Here is a 20166-nt window from a genome sequence, read left to right on the forward strand (position 1 = left end):
TTCTCAGGGTAGATGCTAGGGTGATGTTTCCCCTGGCTGTGGATTGCTGTCTCAAAATAAGGGGTCAGTCAGTCACAAGATCAAAAGGAAACAGGGGCAGGACTAGGCCACTCGGCCCCTCAAACCTTGCCCTTCATTTAACCTGACCGTGGCTGATCTACACTGGCCTCATCTCCCCTTCTGTGCATTTTCCCATACCCCTCTATTCCTCAATCTGTCAAATGTTTATCCACCTCCACCTTAAATACTTCTTCTGATCTCTAGCTTCCCCTACCTGCCAGGCAGAGAATTCCAGAGATACACCTCCTTCTGTGAGAAGAAATTTTGACACATCCAGGCCCTTATCTTGTAGTTACGTCCCCTCGTTCGAGACTCTCCCACTAGTGGAAACATCCCCACATCTACCCTGTTGCCCCTCAGGACCTTGTATGTTTGAATGTCACCCCTCATTCTTCTAAACTCTGAGGAATACAGACCCAAGTTATTTAGTCTCTCTTCACAGGACAACCCTCTCGTCCAGGAATTACCCCGGTGACTCTCCTTTGTGCTGCCTCCAACGTTACTGTATCTTTCTTCAGGTAAGGGGACCAAAACCGCCTGCAGTATTCCAGGCAACGCTGCACCAACACCCTGTACAATTGCAACAAAACCTCCCGATCTTTAACCTCCAACCCTTCTGCAATAAAGGCCAGAATGCTGCTTGCTTTCTTAACTACTTGTTGGACCTGCCTGCTAACCTTTTGTGATTCATGCACTAGAACACCTGGACCCCTCTGTACTTCACTCATTTTCAGTCTCCCTCCATTTAGATAATAATCTGCCTTTTTATTTCTCTGACCAAAGTGCATAACCTCACACTTCCCCACATTAAACTCCATTTGCTAGTCTTTTACCCACTCACTCAATCTATCTATATCCTGCTGCACAATCACAGTTTCCTTACCACCACATGCCCTTCCACCTATTGCTGTATCACTGGCAAATTTGGAAAAATTGTATACTGTTCCTTAATGTAGTGAACAAATGTGGGCCAAGAATTGATCCCTGCAGTACTTCACTAGTTACCTCCTTCTAGTGCGAAAAGGGCCCATTTATGGGAATGGCAACTGTTCTGCCCAAGACAGTAAGAAATTTGCAGAGAGTTGTGGACACAGCCCAGTCCATCACGCAAACCAACCTCCCCTCCATTGACGCTGTTTACCCTTCCCCCTACATTGGTAAAGCAGCCAACATAATCAAGAACCCCTCTCAACCCGGACGTTCTCTCTTCTCCCCCTTCCCATCGGGCCAAGAGCGTTTACCACCAGACTCCATCCCACTGTTACCAGACTCTTGAACGGACCCCTCAGACACTAAGAGATGAACTCTTGATTCCCCAATCTACCTCATTGTGGTCCTTGCACCTTACTGTCTGCCAGCACCGCACTTTCACTGTAACTGCAACATTCTGCATTCTGTTTTCTTTTTACTATCTTGATGTACTGATGTGTGGAATGATCTGACTGGATGGCAATGCAAACAAAAGCTTTTCACTGTATCTCAGTACACGTGACAACAATAAACCTATAACAATACCAATTCCAACTCTTTTTCTATGTGATCTAGTCTTCAATCCATACTAACACACATCCTCCGAAACCAGAGTCCCCTCCTTGGATTCTGTCTACACCTCTCGCTGCCTTGGTAAAGCAGCCAACATAATCAAAGACCTCACCCACCCCGGACATTCTCTCTTCTCCCCCCTCCCATCGGGCAGGAGATACAAAAACCTGAAAGCACGTACCACAAGGCTCAAGGACAGCTTCTATCCTGCTGTTATGGACTCTTGACCTCACAATCTATCTTGTTGTGACCTTGCATCTTATTGTCTGCCTGCACTGCACTTTCTCTGTAACTGTAACACTTCATTCTGCATTCTGTTATTGTTTTACCTTGTATTACCTCAATGCACCGTTGTGATGAATTGATCTGTATGGACGGTATGCAAGACAAGTTTTTCACTGTACCTCGGTACATGTGATAATAAACCAATTTACCAATTAATTTACCATTGGTTTTCAATTTATGCACCAGCCTCTAATGTGGCACCTTGTCAAATGTCTTTTGGAATCTAAATACACTGCATCTTCAGGTTCCCCTCTGTCAATGCTCCCTGTCACATCCTTAACAAATTTGAGCAAATTTGTCAAACATGATTTACCTTTCATAAACCATGTTGACTAGGATTAATTATATTCAGCTTTCCTAAATGATTAGTTATTTCTTCTTTGATTTCTGACGCCAGTATCTTGCCAGTAATAGCTGTTAAACTAACTGGCCTGCACTTTTGAACAGGGGAGTCACATTGCACGTTTTCCAATCTCCGGGTGCCCTCTCTGAGTTTAGCAAGTTGTAAAAAATTTCAACTAATGTGTCCACTGTCTCTGCAGCCCCTTCCTTTAAAACCCAAGCGTGCAGTCTGTCAGGCCCTGATGACCTGCCCACCTTTACCCCTCCTGCTGTGTTTCTCCAATGTTTTATCCCTTGCAATTGGGAATTTTCTAAGTTCTACCATGTTATTTGAAATTAGCTCATCAGGTACCTGAGGGATATCAGCAATGTGAGGACTGATGCGAAAGGTTTATTTAACATATAAGAACATAAGAAGTAGGAGCAGGAGTTGGCCATCTGGCCCGTCGAGCCGGCTCTGCCATTCTATAAGATCATGGCTGATCTGACCAACATATCTGCCATTTCTTTGTTTGCTGTTATTAATTCACCAGACTCATTCGCTTGAGGCCCCACATTTACCTCAGCCACCCTCTTCCTATTTATAGATCCTTCAAAAGTTTTATTTTGTTTTTATAAAACATTCAAGCTTTCTCTCAAACATCATTTTCTCACTTCATACGAGCTGTGTAGTCTTCTGCTGCTGGCTCCAAAGAACTTCCCAGTCCCCTGGTCTCTCACCAGCCCTGCCACTTTCAGGACAGAGAGAAGAAATTTATTTTCACTGAAACTTCTGTCTCTTATTAAAATAACAGAAAGTTGGAAATTAAAATAAAAGGAGATTGATTTATTTTCTTTATAATTTCAATGTAGAAAAAAAATGCAATGTTTCAGTAAGTCTCCTACCGCACTGGGCTTGTGACAGAAGGAATAAGCTTAGTCTGCAGGGAAGATTGCCCAAGATATCAGGGAATAATTGAACCACATACACATTGTAAGGACTCTGTCCTTTTAATACATGTCCACTGTATATTGCTACGCCCAGATTTATAATGGAAACTGCTTATGTGATAAGAAACTGTCAGAGTCCTGCAGGGTGAACCTTGGGCCAGTGACTCATGCTGGCAAGTTGGGAGGTGTGTACAAGGATGGTTGGTGAGTTGAGGATAGAACTGAGCCCCGCAGGTCGAGAAGAATGGGCACTTCCTGCCTTGGTGTGACCACTCAATGTCAGCACAGTTACCTTTGAGATTATTACAGGCTACCCATTCTCCTGGTAGTGTGAGAGGAAGGTTTTTTATCACCCCTTGTGGGTGGCCTACTGTTGATTATCACTGCAGCCCATGTGGGAATAACTTGCTGAGAAAATTGTGGTACAAACTGGATAAACCATTTGTGCGGTTTACTGAAATTAAAACCACATCCTGACTCCAAGGCTGCGTAACTGCCTGAAGTTTGTGGGCTGAGGTTACTTAGATTGTTTTTCCTCAGAAACCCCGCAACAATTCTTGTTCACTCTGTGGATTCCAGGCAGTCATTGACAAGAGAATAGCTCTGACCTTCACATCTTTTTCAAAATTTGTTGATGTTTTTTCAGTGTTGTATCACTGTGAAGGAACCATGTGCTCTGTTTGTAAAATATTGCAGCAAAGTTACCATTTCTTTGTATTTAACAGATTGAGGCTGAACATGAGAATAAAAACCTTTCAGTCCTTCAGGCAGCAGTTGTTCCTTAAAAAACTCTCGGATCAACTGGAGACAAGTGACAGTTTATCTTGTGTGAATGGGTCAAAAGCCGATGAATGGGGAGATGGCTGGTGTGGAAACACACTGACACTGTTGCACCTCCTTGTTCCGCTGAAGGCCAGAGAAGTGGAAGCTTCTCTTGGAGTGGAACCTGTCATCTCTGAGTGCTGGTCTCAGCAAGCTGGAAGATGCCCGTTTCCAAAACCACTGTTTGTGAGTGTGTGTGACAATGTGCATTCATTTCAATGTCCCTTTCTTGCTCTGTGTGTGTGTGGGTGTGTGTGTGTGTGTGGTGTGTGTGTTGTGTGTGTGTGAACACAGCACTACACATTTCAATCAAAATGGAACCAAGATCTGGAACTGGTGAAGCTATTGCTTTATGTAACTCATTGCCATCAGCTCAGTTATGAAACTATAATAACTGCTCTTTGTTATTTCTTGCCTTACAGCGGGTGCCTGGGTATGCGTAATGAACCTCTAAAAGAACAAGTCATCTGACAGTCAGACAATAGAAGGCGGTGTGCATCAAAGCAGTGGAAGTAAAGGGCACTGTATTTCACACAAGGCACTTGTACATGAGCTTCTACAAGGTTGCCCTGGTCCCCCAGAGCCTGGAAGCCAGAACTTGGAGAAGGGCCCAAGTTAAATAAATGGTTACAGTTGTATTCATCAGCCCACCAAAACGGTAACATGTCAGGTTAAAATAGTGGGCTGATCCACTGATTGCATCTATATAGAACATAGAACACTACAGCCACAGTACAGGCCCTTCGGCCCACGATGTTGTGCTGACATTTAATACTGCTCTAAGATCTATCTAACCCTTCCCTCCCACAGAGCTCTCATTTTTTTATTCATTCACGTGATAGCTAACAGTCTCTTAAATGTCCCTAATGTATCTGCCCCCACAAACTCTGCCGGCAGTGCATTCCACACACCCACCACTCTCTGTGTAAAAAACCTGCCTCTTACATCCCCCCTATGTCTTCCTCCAATCACCTTAAAATTATGCCCCCTCCTGTTAGCCAATGTCACACTGGGAAAAAGTCTCTGACTGTCCACTCGATCGATGCCTCTTATCATCTTGTGCACCTCTATCAAGTCACCTCTCATCCTCCTCCTCTCCAAAGAGAAAAGCCCTAGCTCGTTCAACCTATCCTCATAAGACATGCTTTCCAATCAGGCAGCATCCTGGTAAATCTCCACTGCAACTCCCTGAAGTATGAGCAAGCCATGAAAATTCTGCTTCCTTTCTTGCTGCCAAGTCATTTGCTGGCACTTTTAATGATTTTACATTAAAATATATTACCAGAAATTTACCAGGCAAATGCCCCACTCTGGCTCCAACTCAATGGCTGACAGTGTTGTCAACAGATACTCTGACGAAGAGTCTCTGACCTGAAGCATTAAATGTCTCTCTCCACAGATACTGCCTGATCTGCTGAGTGCTTCAGCCATTCTGTTTTTATTTCATGAAATCTGTAAGTGCTGGCACCTTGCTTGCTGCAAAACAAGTAATTCACTGGCTCTTCTTTTTGTGCAAGTCCCTTCTTTGAGCATCTGTCTGTACAGTGCCTGTGACACACCAATGGTTCTTTGTGGGAATGTATTCCAACCATTCACTGCCGTAGGGGAAATGGCCGAGTCCCTCCCGCGGCCTGTTACTTTTCATCTAGTATTGGCTTGTGACACTTTACCTTTTTGCTGGAAGATATTTGATGAGGCTGATCATAATTTATATATTTATAAAAAGAAGAGAAGAAACAACAAGGATTAAAAGAAAGAAGTCTGGCAGGAACAGATTCATCAATTCATTTAACGAGTTCTGTGTAACTAGTCCCACACTCAGAAATCGTATCTATACAAAATCTCCGGAACATTAAGAAACATTGCAGAACTGGTAGGAGGAAATATGAAAGCTAATTGATAGTTTAGTTCTCATTACAGAGCAGTCACTTCAGTGAACGGAACCGTGTAAGTTTGTAATGAATTTAATTTAAAGGTACATCAGTGAACCCTGGGCCGAACCAACGCTGGCTGATTCTTTACTTCCTTCCAACCTTTCCTCTGCACTACCACCTTGTTTTGTGGTTCATGTTGGACTCTGAGTACCACTGGGTTAGTTAACGGTTGAGGCCAATTCCAGTCTTAAGAAGCCGGTGAATTGGAGAGTAGAATCAGCTGTTTGCCCTAGTGATTCCAGCTCCAGAGGCTACATATGGACGACTGGAAAACTGACGGGGCGGGGGCTGAAGGGGGGAAGGTGGGGTTATGTACGAAAACACCAGCAAATTCTGAGAAGCCCGTGATATAGGTTAGAACACTCAGCACAGAGCTCGACAAGCAAGGCGAGATTTGTGAAACTCTGCTTAGAAATGTCATCAAAGAAATGTTTAATTCTGTTTACAGAGGTTAATTCCATGCTGCAATGTGTGTTCTAATAGTGAACACTCCTTCAAATATCTATGCAAATTGGAGGCTTTTTGTGCCTATATCAAAGCATGTTGAAGGTTTCAAGCAATTCCCTGGGTCTTTCAAGGAAGGCAGATGAATACTGAGAAGTCATTTTGTCGGCAACAATCTGACTCTTGATATTGCACCAGCCAAATAGATCACCAGCAATGAATTCTCTGCTCGCTCATTCAAGTGCTTTTAATAGAGTTTTTTCAATTCATCCCACACGGGTTGGGAGTTGCTCTGTACTGCTGCAGACTGCATGTCATTGCCATTGTGCCGTCTTGTATTGTTTTTCATTTTCATTCCCAGGATATATTTATTTCATCCGGTGAAGATTTGATGTGCTCACTTGCCATTTAAGAAAATATGAATCGTAAATTCTAAACTGTTCAATTTAAGATTTAACCTTTTCTTTTCAGAAGGTCAGAGCTCTCCAGGCAGCTGAAGACATTCCCTTTGCCCAGCACAGTGCTTACAGAGCTGCTGTGTACCTGTGTGCTCTGCTTTAAGCCCCATGTTTCTTTCAGGCAGATCACTGCTATCAAACGTAAGAGTTCTGAATGCCAGCATGCACAAAAGCTGGTGCTGAGACACCGAGAAATAGACTAAAGTTCACAAACTCAATTCAAATCGGCTAACGGTTGATGAAACTGAACCAGAAGGAACAGGAGGATTGGAGGAAAGCAATTCTGACATTATGAATGAGTTGCACGTGATGAGTAAATGCTCAGGACAAATGCAGAAGGAAAGGGACAGGAGTACTGTGCCAGACAAAGGGAAGTGCTTGAGAAGCCTGCTTCACATTGAAATGGTGATGGATTAGGGCGGGATCAGCATGGGCACATGCCCCTCCAATTCTCATTTGCCTGTGTATAGGTGTAATGCATATGTGTTTAAAGTGGTCACATTTAAAATTCCTGCACAGACCCTCTTTGAAAAATGAGCTGGATACAAAAGTCTCAGTAAAACACGTCTAAACATCACAGATAATGTAACTGATCAACAACAACCAATGAACAGACAATATATCAGATCAAACTCTGCATGGCATTGGTCGGAATGCACAAAGGATACGCTTCAGTGATCTCAGAAGGAGGCAGCACAGGTAGGTACAGTGGGACGTGGGATACTTCATTAGCTGGGACATGGACTATAAAAGCGAGGAAGTTGTGGTACAATATCATAAACATTGGTTAGGCCATTGGTTAGGAGTACCACGTGCAGTTCTGGTCACCACACTGTAGGAAGGAGGTGACTGCAATGGAGAGGGTGCAGAGGAGACTCACGAGGGTGTTGCCTGAGGTGGGGCGTTTCAGTTATGAGGAGAGACTGCATAGGTTGAGTTTATTTTCCTTGAAGCGGAGAGGATGAGGGAGGGACCTGAAGTTATGAGGTGCATCGATAGGGTAGGTGGTGAGGAACTTTTGCCCATAGTGGAGGCATCTAAGACTAGAGGGCATCGGTTTTTCTGTGGTTCTTATCACTCTCAGACACTACCAAACCCTATTACACCCAATACTCCTCCCATCACCCTTCCTCGGGGCCTGCCTCACTCTCCCCAAACCCCATCCCCTCCCAACTTACTCCCAATTTGGCTCACTGTCACTTACCTTCTGTCTACATGCTTAATAAAAGCTGAAATGGTCGCTGTTTAACACAGTGCTAAGATTTTCCACCAATTCAGCTGGACAGTATCCTGGTGCGTCACATGCTCCTGTTATGGACTCACGGGATTACGTAGCATAGAAACAGGCCCTTCGGCCCACCAAGTGTGCACTGACGTTCAAGCACACATGTACGTGAATCCTACGCCAATCCCATTTTATCCCTCCACTACTCCCTGCACTGCACTTTCTCTGTAACTGTTACACTTTATTCTGCAGTCTGTATTGTTTTCCCTTGTATGACTTCCATGTCCTGTGTAATGAATCGATCTGTATGGACAGTATGCAAGACAAGATTTTCACTGGACCTCGGTACATGTGACAATTATTCTCTTCATACTCCCATCCACTGTCCCAGATTCTACCCTCGCCCACACACAGGAGATGTGGGAGGAAACTGGAGCACCGGAGGAAACCCATGAGGTCAGGAGGAGAATGTGCAAACTCCGCACAGACAGGACTGAAGCGGGGTGTCTAGAGCTATGTGGCAGTGGCTCCATGAGCTGTGCCACTGTGCTCTGTTACCAGGCTGTAGGACTGGGCTCCTTCCCTGTGATTCGCTCTGAGGCTGGCCTATCACAAGTATTGCTGCTGGTACTTGGGTTTATCGGAAATAAGTCAGTGCCTCCATTCACACCTACCACTCCCAAGGGTCAGCAATGGAAAGATCTCGTGTCAGCCCCATGGTTTAAGGTCAAATGCAAACCTTTTGGCCTGTTAAATGGGCTCCAAATAATGTTTGCACAGAGATAGTTTAACCTTTTACAGTTGGAATAATTGAGAATTTGCCTCTCATCTATTCTGTCGATGAAGATAAATACTGCACATGTCTCCCAGTACGCACCCTATGCAAGCAGTCAACAGAACCTTGAGAATTCAGCGGAGAGAAACCTTTGGCTCCAGTAAGGAATTCACAGCTCTCCTCCACATACTCTGGTGGAGGGAACAGAGGAAGAAATCCACTGGGGCACAGGAACACCAGAGGGTGTGCACACACCGACGGAAGGTAAAAGGTTGGAAAACACAATGATGCTGGAGACACTCAGCAGGCCAGGCAGCATCCGTGGAGCAGGCGGTAAACGTTTCAGGTCAGGACCCTCCTTCAGGACTTCAGAGTGGTGCCTGAGTTGTGCTTGGCCAGAGCCAGGGCTAGGACACCTCCAGCGATCAGTACGTTCGGTAACATTGGCCGGACTGGGGAGGTGAGCTTGCTGTGTGAGGGAGCAGGCAGGCTGCACGGGGCTGTACAGCCCTGCTATGACAGCGGCTCCCTCACTGCCCTCAGTGCCCCCGGCCGATCAATTAAAACAAAAGCAGCAAGACTCATACGGGCGACTCTGACAAGTGCTGTGAACGGGTGATCAGATTATTTTCACGTCTGTTCTGAATGAGAATGGATACTTGATATTTCAAAGGATGGTTTTGCAAGTTTACGTTACACCCTCTCCCCACCTCCTTCCGGGGCAGAAACCATCACCTGATGTTGAAAATAGGAAGAAGGTCCATTGGAAGGCAGATGGGCTGGGCCACTGTTCCCTCCCCGTGTCCCGTGCAGGACCTGCCGGGCTGTAGTCCACTGTTTACCCCTGCGGTCAGGGCCTAATGTGCTGAGGTCCGGCGGGGGGGAGTGTACCAGCTCCATTCTTGGGTACACCCCTCAGCCGCTGCCGCTAACACTGAGGTACTGCTGCCCGCCAGAGACCATACTGTCCCCGCACAGCTCAGAGTGTCACTGCAGCAGGTCAGCCAGCCTACACTCCTGAACCTGAGGGGGCTGCCGTGGGACAGGGAGGAGATGCATCCCAGCTCAGGACTGATGTGTGCCTTCACTCCTTCTGAATCCATGAGATGTGGCTGTCACTCACACCACTGCCATCAGTTGAGGAGGCAGGTAAGGGCCCGGCACACTGCTGGGACTGGAGTCACGCGCAGGCCCGACTGGGGAGGGGCAGTGGATTTCCTTTCCTGAAGGATATAAGTTTTGTTTCATTCACCAGTGTGGGTTGATATCACCTGGAATTTCAGTCAACAAAAGCACGGAGAGGGGTGGAAGCAGGGTCATTGACAATATCGAAGAAGTGTTGGAAGAAAACTTGAACCACCCAGGTATGGAAGGCCACGGGCCAAGTGCCGGGAGATGGGCTAATACGGATGGGTGCCCACTGGTCAGTGTGGATCTGGTGGGCCGAATGGCCTGCTTCCATTCTGTGTGAATCTATGACTTCTAAAAATAAAAATCTTGAAAAATGTCAACTGACCACCACCTCGAGAGCTCTCTGTGGGGAGAGAGTGCCGATCTCCGGCCCTCTGAGTGAGGAAGGGTTTCCTGAACAGTGGCACAGGGTCTGCCTCCTCACCCACCCAGGGAGCCCGTGGACAAGGAAGGCCACAGACACTCTCCTGAATGAACAGAGCCTCCCCTGACCAGTCTGAGCTCAGTCATTGTCCCCAGAAATCCCAGACTTCCTCATTACAGATGTTAAAACTGAAGGGGCTGAAATTCCCTGGTTCCCAGAAGCATTGGAAAGGTTGTGCTCGGGAGAGACATGTCGATTTAGCAATTAAACACAGCGATTAATTCAGCCACTGATAAGAGTCACAGATGGAAGCTCATTTCGGTTTGATCGGTTGGGATGGATTTGGGGTAAGATGCATGGGTTGATGACGTTGTCACGGCAACCTTGCTAAATTGTGCACTGCCTCAGTGCTTACCTTACTGTGAGTTTTTGGGGAGGGTTAAAAGTTCAGCTTAATTTGATCAGATGTCACTTCTATATAGTCAGGAGTCCTTTTTATTTCCAAATGTCATATTTCATTACACGACTCAATCATTTCAGAGGTCAAATGGCCACAAATATGTGATTGGTGAATAACAATGATATCATTCATATTTAATCCCAGGCTGCCTGTGTTGGCAGAAGGGACTTTAGAGGAATATATTTTTGTTTAATGACCAGATGTGGAGACTCAGCCTGCACACACACAATGTTCCTCTCGGTGAACTGACAACAAACATGAATGTAAAATATGAAACAGGAAGCAGATGTTTTAACAATGGCCTTTGGTGTGTAAGTGCGAAGGGTACCCCACCCCCACCGCCCCTCGGCTAATGCCCATGGGGATGTGCTTCACAGCAATGCCATTAACGGGCAGAATATCAATGGTAACAACCCAGTACCTGAAGGGATAACCAAGGGAGGGGGACCAGTGAGGGGGGGAACAGTGAGGTGGGGGGGACCGGTGAGGTGGGGGGGACTAGTGAGTTGGGTGGGGGGACCAGTGAGGGAGGACCAGTGAGGGGGGGACTGGTGAGGGGTGGAGGGGGGGACCGGTGAGGGGGGACCAGTGGGGGGGGATCAGTGAGGGGGCGCGTCAGAAGAAGTGGGGAGTATTGTGTGAATTTGAGGGGTAGGTTGGGGACTGTCATGGGCTGCAGGTTGGGGGATGTAACGGGCTGCAGGTTGGGGACTGTCACGGGCTGCAGGTTGGGGAATGTCACGGGCTGCAGGTTGGGGACTGTCACGGGCTGCAGGTTGGGGAATGTCACGGGCTGCAGGTTGGGGACTGTCACGGGCTGCAGGTTGGGGACTGTCACGGGCTGCAGGTTGGGGAATGTCACAGGCTGCAGGTTGGGGACTGTCACGGGCTGCAGGTTGGGGAATGTCATGGGCTGCAGGTTGGGGACTGTAACAGGCTGCAGGTTGGGGAATGTCATGGGCTGCAGGTTGGGGACTGTAACGGGCTGCAGGTTGGGGAATGTCATGGGCTGCAGGTTGGGGACTGTAACGGGCTGCAGGTTGGGGAATGTCACGGGCTGCAGGTTGGGGAATGTCACAGGCTGCAGGTTGGGAATGTCACAGGCTGCAGGTTGGGGACTGTAACGGGCTGCAGTTTGGGGACTGTAATGGCTGCAGGAACACCTGGGAAGGCAGTGAGAACAGTTTGTAAAAGGAAACAAATAAATAATTGAAAGTGAATATCGTGGGAAGAGAGCAGGGAGTAGAACCAATCATTCTGCTCTCTCACAAGGGTTGGCACGGGCGCAATAGGCTGAATGGCCTCTTCTGCTGCATGATCCCATGATGTGAATGTGAATGGGGAAGAGGACTGCCAGCTAACTACTGGGACAATGACGGGCAGGAGTCAAACACAACTTGGGCTGCAGACCATTGAATCGAGCAGCCCCTGTGATTGACCCCGATCACTGGACACTTGGGCAAGGGTGGGGAGATAGAAAAGTGGAGAGATGTTTTTATTCGCAGGATTATCATAAGGAACCAATTCACTAGAGACAGCTAGCCCGGGGTAGAAATCATAACAGACGCGACTGGTCGCAGTTAACTCCGTGTGGTGCAGGCTGTGGCCAGGCCTCTGGAAGAGGGTGGGATGAGGGCGGAGGTTACCGGATGTTCGCCCGATCCTCAGCTGTTCTGCAGGCTGGGACAGTGGGTTTGTTAACAATGCCTAATTACTGGCTTACAGTTTTCCACCAAATGTCAACATCTGTGCAGACTGTGCATGAGCTCTGTAGAGCAGCGGTGTGGTTGAAGGATGGGATGAGTTCAAGGCCACGTGGTCACAGCCTGGTCTCTGGGTCTCGAGTGATGCCCCAGAGCTTGGAAGCCAGGTTGACACCATGTGGGGACATGGTGAGAGAACACAACTACAAGGCAAGGGGCTGGGCATTTCAAATTACTTCTTGCAGAGGATGGTGATCGCTGGGCACGAGCTCAGTAACTGTGCACATGAGAATGGCAGGGCAAGAGGACTCGGTTCAGACATGATGAATGAAATATTGTAAAAAGCGTAAAGGCTTTAAATCAACTGGTAACTAGTAACGAGATGGCTGAGTTTGGAGAGACTGCAGAACATTGGGCCGGTGCTGCTCTTGTTTTTATGGGCTGACGCTGGTGGTTCTGGTCACTGCTATTATAGAAGGACATGCTAAAGTAGTAATTCTACCACAATTGTTCTCAGTGTTCAATGTGCTCACCACTTGTGGCATGTAGAGTGTTGGGCAAGGTTTGTGAGAGGGATTAGAGCAAGGGAGAGGTGCAGGGAGAGGTGATTACAACTCCAGTTCCTCCAATCTCCACACAACACAATGCTTTACCTTGACCTGTTGTTGGAAGCTGTCTGATCAGGAGTAGAACAGACACATCAACAACCCCACCCCTCATCAACTACTCTTCAACTGAAGGCCTGTAACGTGCTTGAAGCTTCAGATTTACACGTATAGGGAGCCTAATGTTTGTTTAATTTCACTTGTACCGAGGTCCAGTGAAAAGCTTCTGTTTGTGTGCCATCCAGACAGATTATGTCACACAGAAGTACATTGAGGTGTAAAAAGAAAAACAGAATGCAGAATATAGTGTTGGAGCTGAAGAGAAAGGGACAGACTGAGTGTAAGCAGAACTGCCCACAAACGTCAAGAAGTTTTCTTTATTTTTAACAGGATCTGAACATCACTGCCAAGGCCAGCACTTACTGCCCATCCGTAACTCTCCCTGAGGAGGTGGGGTTGAGTCGCCTTCCTGAGCCACTGCACTCCCTCTGGTGAAGGTGCCCCCAAAGTGCTGGTGGGGAGGGGGGTCCCAGGGTTTACACCCCATGACAATGAAGGACCTGTGATAGGTTTCCAAATCAAGACTTGAAGGTGGTGTCATTCCCACCTGGACCAAGGCCCCTTGCAGATTGGACACATTGTTTTCTGGTTCCTTCACTCTTTGGGACGTGTTTCTATGAGTGAATGAGCTGATCAAAGACAAAAGGTGGAAAACATAGGCTTCTGCCCACTCACCTGATTGGCTGGCAGGTAGTCCTGGTTGGCATCAGTCAGACTCATGTACATGTTGTCCCCATCAAACTGAAAACGGAAGAGAGAAACAAAATCAGTGTCTGAGAATAAAACAGATGGGATTCATTCGTGACATCTTCACCTCGGGTTCTACACCCAGTGGTCCCGCTACCCCTGTGTAAGCTGGGTCCTTGTTGATCACACGCTGACCTCAGGTCCTAAATCCAGTGGTCCCACAGCTCCTGTGTAAGCTGGGTCCTCGTTGATCACACACTGACCTCAGGTCCTACACCCAGTGGTCCCGCTGCCCCTGTGTAAGCTGGGTCCTCACTGATCACACGCTGACCTCAGGTCCTACACCCAGTGGTCCCGCTGCCCCTGTGTAAGCTGGGTCCTCATTGATCACACAGCAGGTGCGGCTTGCTGCTAACTTCACCCCTCTCCACTGATGGGCTTCGTGTACATCCCCCACCACCAGCAGGAACATTCAGACAAGCACTGGCCCTGACTGAGGGCTCAGCCACAGATCACGAAGGCCACAGACCCAGTGCCCTGTGTGCCTCAGGACCACAAAGGGCCACACGCCCATCACAGAGCTGTGGAGGGAGTCACCTTCCCAGTTTCTGTGCTACTGCTATACCCAGCCTTGTGGCTCTTCATCAGTTATCTGAGACCATCAAAGGGCAGAGGTGCAGTAAAAGAATGCACAGTCCCCTCCAACCCACAGCTCCAGCCAGCCCGGTTGATCCTGGCCAATGCTGTCTGTGTGGAGTCTGCATGTTCTCCCTGTAACCGTGTGGGTTTCCCCCGGTTGCTCCGTTTCCTCCCACATCCCAAAGACATGCAGGTTGGAAGCCTAATTGGCTGCTCTAAATTGTCCTGAGTGTAGATGGGAGGGAGAATCAAGGGGGTGGGGGGGGGTTAGTTAACATGTGCACACACACCCACACACACACATAGACAAACAGACAGACACATAGACAAACACACACGCAGACACAGACACACAGACACATGCGTACACACACACACACACACACACACACACACACACACACACACACACACACACACACACACACACACACACCAGCCCTGACGTTCAAGTCATCACCTTGACCCAAATGTGACGACACGGGCTTTCGTTCCTCAGCATTGCTGATCTCAGACATCTGACTCTCAGTAGGAGTGAAGCCAAACTTCACCATCTCCCGTTACAGCTGTACTATCCCAGTGACCTTCTGCAGGTTAATACACCTCCTCCCAGTCAAACGCACCCTACCTGAGCAGGAGTAGGTATGTGCTCATTGAGGGAGATCCCAGTTTGGTTGGAGCTCAGTGCAGGAGATGGGGGTTGTACTCAAAGCCACTGCAATGAAGGTCAATGTATCATTTGACTTCTTAACTGCTTGCTGCACCTGCATGTTTGCTTTCCGTGCCTGGTGTACAAGGACATCATGGTCCCTCTGCACATCAGTATTTACCAGTCCATCACCAGTTAAGTGGTGTTCTGCTTTTTCTACCAAAGTGAATAACTTCACATTGGTCTACATTACGCTTCACCTGCCATATATTTGCCACACACTTAATGTAAATTGTGTTGAAGTCTCAGCATCCCCCTCACAACTCACATTTCACCCAGTTTTGTGTTGTCACCAAACTTGGAAATAATACATTCAGTTCCCTCACCCAAACTATGATGTGTACTGTGCACAGCAGCAGCACACACACTGAGCCCTGCAGTCCCCCACCCATCACTGCCTCCCAATCCCAAAACGACCCACATATTTCTACTTTCTGTTTCCTGTTTGTCAACCCCATTTTCAATTCATGCTGCAAGAGTGCCTCAGGCCACGCATGCCTGGATGCTGCAAGAGTGCCTCAGGCCACGCATGCCTGGATGCTGCAAGAGTGCCTCTGGCCATGCATGCCTGGATGCTGCAAGAGTGCCTCTGGCCATGCATAACTGGATGCTGCAAGTGTGCCTCAGGCCATGCACACCTGGATGCTGCAGAGTGCCTCTGGCCATGCACGCCTGGATGTTGCAAGAGTGCCTCTGGCCATACATAACTGGATGCTGCAAGTGTGCCTCAGGCCATGCACGCCTGGATGCTGCAAGAGTGCCTCAGGCCATGCATAACTGGATGCTGCAAGAGTGCCTCTGGCCATGCACGCCTGGATAAAAAGCCCAGAAGAAGCAGGCAGGCCTAACCCTACTCAGCAGTGGAAACATGACAAACCACCTCTTACACCACCAGGGACTAGTCTCTGTGTCTTTTTGCGCGTATGTCTAGTTTTGCACACTGTTTTCAATGTCTTGTATAATTTACATATAATTTCTATTCTGTGTGTGGTCTGTACCTACGTGCCTGTGATGCTGCTACAGGCAAGTTTTTTCACTGTACCCGTACCTCATGGCACTTGTGCACATGGCAGTAAACTTGACTTGATCTGACGTATGCTGCTGGACTGCACTGGATGTCCAGGCTCCTCTCTGCATTGGTGCATCTGGGGCACAAGGGAGCTCAACAGACAGCAATGATTTTCCTTCACTAACTTGTGTTCTGTCCAGCGGTGCTGTGAAGTCCAACTACATAGCACAGTAATTTTAGCACTAGCTATTTATCAGGTCAGTACCTGTGACGGATTCCAGACTTTCATCAGAAACTAGAAATACCAACCTATAAATTAGAATCATGAGCAGGCCACTCTGCCCCTCGAACCTGTTCTACTATTCATGGCTGATCTGATAGTAAGCTCACATTCCTGCCCACCCTCAGTAATCTTTCACCCCCTTGTTTACCAAGAACCTATCTACCCCTACCTTAAAAAATCATCAAATGGGCAGATTCAGTCCGTCTAATCCACCTCCAGCCATCCTGAGAGCGACTTGATGCATTGTAAATGACGTTGTTGAACTTACTCAGTGAAAGAATGATTCTCAGATTAACTTGAACATTTTTCTCTTATGTCCTCTGTTCTACTCCCTTCAATAAGACACAACAGCTTCTTCCCAACATGCTCACCACATTGCTGCCTCTTGTCCGACCCACATCCCCCCCCAGAAGCCTCACTTCCCTTACCCCAGTCTGCAGCAGGTGTATCTTGGTGAGGCAAAAAGCAGTTGAGATTTATTTCCCCATCACCATTCCCATGTCTGTGAGGGAGGATTGTTTAGAAATGTGCACTTTACACAGCAGTAATGTCAGGATAGATATTGTTTTATTGTGAAGGTTATTAAAATGTTATTGTTGTTAAATTTCTTGGCACCTCTCCTGCCAGTCCACAGGAGCCAGTAGCTTTGTTGTAAGTTTCCTGTAGCTGTCGGGGGAGAATGTATCACTGCGAGCTGAGTTCCTGTCACTCAAACACAGACTCCAGCCTGGTCTCTCAGTCAGGCTGTTGTGTAACCCACGGTCAGAACAAGCAGAACAGAACCCTGAGCCTTGTCACGTCTCCTGAGAAAGACTCGAGGGGTTGCATGCTATTCCAGATGCTCTGCTTTCTGTTTTGCAGCAATCTCAAAGAGCTTGCAACGGCAAGACCACAAAAACAGCAGAGACATAACCAGGTAATCTGTTTTCTATGGTGTCGATTGAGGAAGGAACTCTCGGTCACCGCTGAGTGGTTCATAGGGGTCACTAACACCTTGGCCCATCATTACAGACTGGCCTTTGGTTTCAAATCTCATGTGTGCTGGGCTCCAATCAAGGCTCTAACCCACAGAGATTTGGGAAGATAACTAGCAGAGCCAAGCTGGCTCTCATTGTTGGGCTCTGTGAACCACTCCTATGTGTGAAGAAAATAAATCAATGCCAATTAAAGATGTTGTCATGGTAATCTGCAACTATACCTAGAATATTAAAATACAGCAGGAAATTTACTTCTCTTCCAAGATCTGTGTTCACTGAGATCAACGGAAATCCGTAAGCAGAGTTCAGCGCCAGCCACACCGAACAGTTTGTTCAGTGGCACCCTCCATATTACCTAGCCGGCTGTTTCTCAACAACAGCTGGTTGGAACGTGCCAGATGTGGTTTGCATCTTGCTGCTACAGCTCTTGAACTGAATAACAACGGCCCCATTTCCCTGGCCATGCACCAACACTGAGTTAGAATCACCTTTAGCAGCTCTCCAAGGGCTCACCGACAATGTTCGAGGCCAGGGACACAGTGGCAGAGGGCCACTGACCATCTGGAGACTTGGAAAGGAAATATCGCTAGCCCTTCAGGGAAGAGAAGGGACTGAGGTTAATTCGATGTTCCTTCAGGGAGCAGGCAGTGTCCTCGTGCGACCTGCTAGCGTCAGGGAGAAGACAAACTGGAGGGCAAACAAAACCAAAATGAAGATCTCTCTCTCACTGTGTTGCTCTGGCTCAGACCCAGGCGGGAAACCAATATGAATAAGTAAAGGCTTGTATCTCTGTGCATACCTGGAAAAAGCAGTTGAAATTAACCACAAATCTTCCTGCGCCCCCTCCTAACAAAGAAAAAAACCTCAAAATATGTGTGGAAAATAAATTTTTTCAGAGAGCGTTGTAGATATATCAGCGCCTCACAACTACTAGCTTGTGTGGGTAAATTCTATACTTGGTTGGTTAACTACAAAAAAAGCAATAGAAAGGTGATTGGTTACAGGTCTCCTACTTGTCTTGAATAGTGTGATGTGACATAAATCACTTGGCTGCCTCCTACACACAATGCCCACGATATCCGGTCATCCACAAAGCCCCCCTTACTACACATGGGGACTGGTGTGGGGTTCGGCTAACTGGCCCATAGATAAGTCAAACTCTTCTGACAGCAGCTCCCAAATCCACAACCCCTACAACCTCAAAAGGAACACCACATTTCCCTCTGATTCACATCCCATCCTAACCCTGGCCTGTATCACCATTCTATCATCGGCACTCAATCCAAACCTCAGACCACAGGGGCTAATGGCACCACGGGATCATCTTGACCAGTTAACTAACACTACAGGGGCACCTCGACCATCTAACTAACACCACAGGGGCACCTCGACCATCCAACTAACGCCACAGGGGCACCTCAACCGTCCAACTAACACCACAGGGGCACCTCGACCATTTAACTAATGTTGTCATAAATTGGATCCAAAGGGTGACACAATAAAACACTTTGCTATTTTTCTCCTTTCAATTTGTTTCTATCACCAGACCTGTGCTCTGCCCTAGTTCTGGGACCTCTACTTTTTGTGATATTTATTAACGGCTTAGATGAGGGGGTGGAAGGGTGGGTTAGCAAGTTTGCAGATGACACAAAGATCGGTGGTGTTGTGGATAGTGTGGAGGGCTGTTGAAGCTTACAGAGGGATATTGATAGGATGCAGAGCTGGGCTGACAAGTGGCAGATGGAGTTCAATCCGGAGAAGTGTGAGGTGGTACACTTTGGAAGGACAAACTCCAAGGCGGAGTACAAGGTAAATGGCAGGATTCTGGGCAGTGTGGAGGAGCAGAGGGATCCGGGGGTTCATATCCACAGATCACTGAAAGTTGCCTCACAGGTGGATAGGGTAGTTAAGAAAGCTTATGGGATGTTAGCTTTCATAAGTCGTGGGATCGAGTTTAAGAGCCGCAAAGTAATGATGCAGCTTTACAAAACTCTGGTTAGACCACACTTAGAGTACTGTGTCCAGTTCTGGTCGTCTCATTATAGGAAGGATGTGGAGGCGTTGGAAAGGGTGCAGAGGAGATCTACCAGGATGCTGCCTGGATTAGAGAGTATGGATTATGAGGAGAGACTAAGGGAGCTTGGGCTTTACTCATTGGAGAGAAGGAGGATGAGGGGAGACATGATAGAGGTATACAAAATATTAAGAGGAACAGATAGAGTGGACAGCCAGCACCTCTTTCCCAGGGCACCAATGCTCAATACAAGAGGGCATGGCTTTAAGGTAATGGGTGAGAAGTTCAAGGGTGATGTCAGAGGGAGGTTTTTCACCCAGAGAGTGGTTGGTGCGTGGAATGCGCTGCCTGGGGTGGTGGTGGAGGCTGATACGTTGGTCAAGTTCAAGAGATTGTTAGATAAGCATACGGAGGAATTTAAAATAGAGGGATATGTGGGAGGAAGGGGTTAGATAGTCTTAGGTGTGGTTTGATGGTGGGCCGAAGGGCCTGTATTGTGCTGTATTATTCTATGGTTCTATGATACAGACTTCAAAACATTCTCTCAAAATGCATGACTGCATCAAATGTTCCCAATTCAAGTGAAAATTTATACCCCTTACAAATGCTCCTGAAATCTCAGTGCCTCTACTTGTGAAAGCAGTAGGA

At 47.5% G+C, this 20166-nt stretch overlaps 1 protein-coding gene across 3 annotated transcripts in view; it reads right to left on the bottom strand.

Moving 5' to 3' along the window:
- tox2 (TOX high mobility group box family member 2) overlaps positions 1-20166 on the bottom strand; it is a 124821-nt gene that overhangs the window by 25809 nt on the left and 78846 nt on the right. For all 3 annotated transcript variants that reach the window (XM_052031288.1, XM_052031289.1, XM_052031287.1), the window contains exon 2: positions 13876-13941. In XM_052031288.1, coding sequence (XP_051887248.1) covers positions 13876-13941 — 66 coding nt within the window. The remainder of the gene's footprint in view (positions 1-13875; positions 13942-20166) is intronic.

This window comes from Pristis pectinata, chromosome 16 (assembly GCF_009764475.1).
Source record: "Pristis pectinata isolate sPriPec2 chromosome 16, sPriPec2.1.pri, whole genome shotgun sequence".
Taxonomy (NCBI): domain Eukaryota; kingdom Metazoa; phylum Chordata; class Chondrichthyes; order Rhinopristiformes; family Pristidae; genus Pristis; species Pristis pectinata.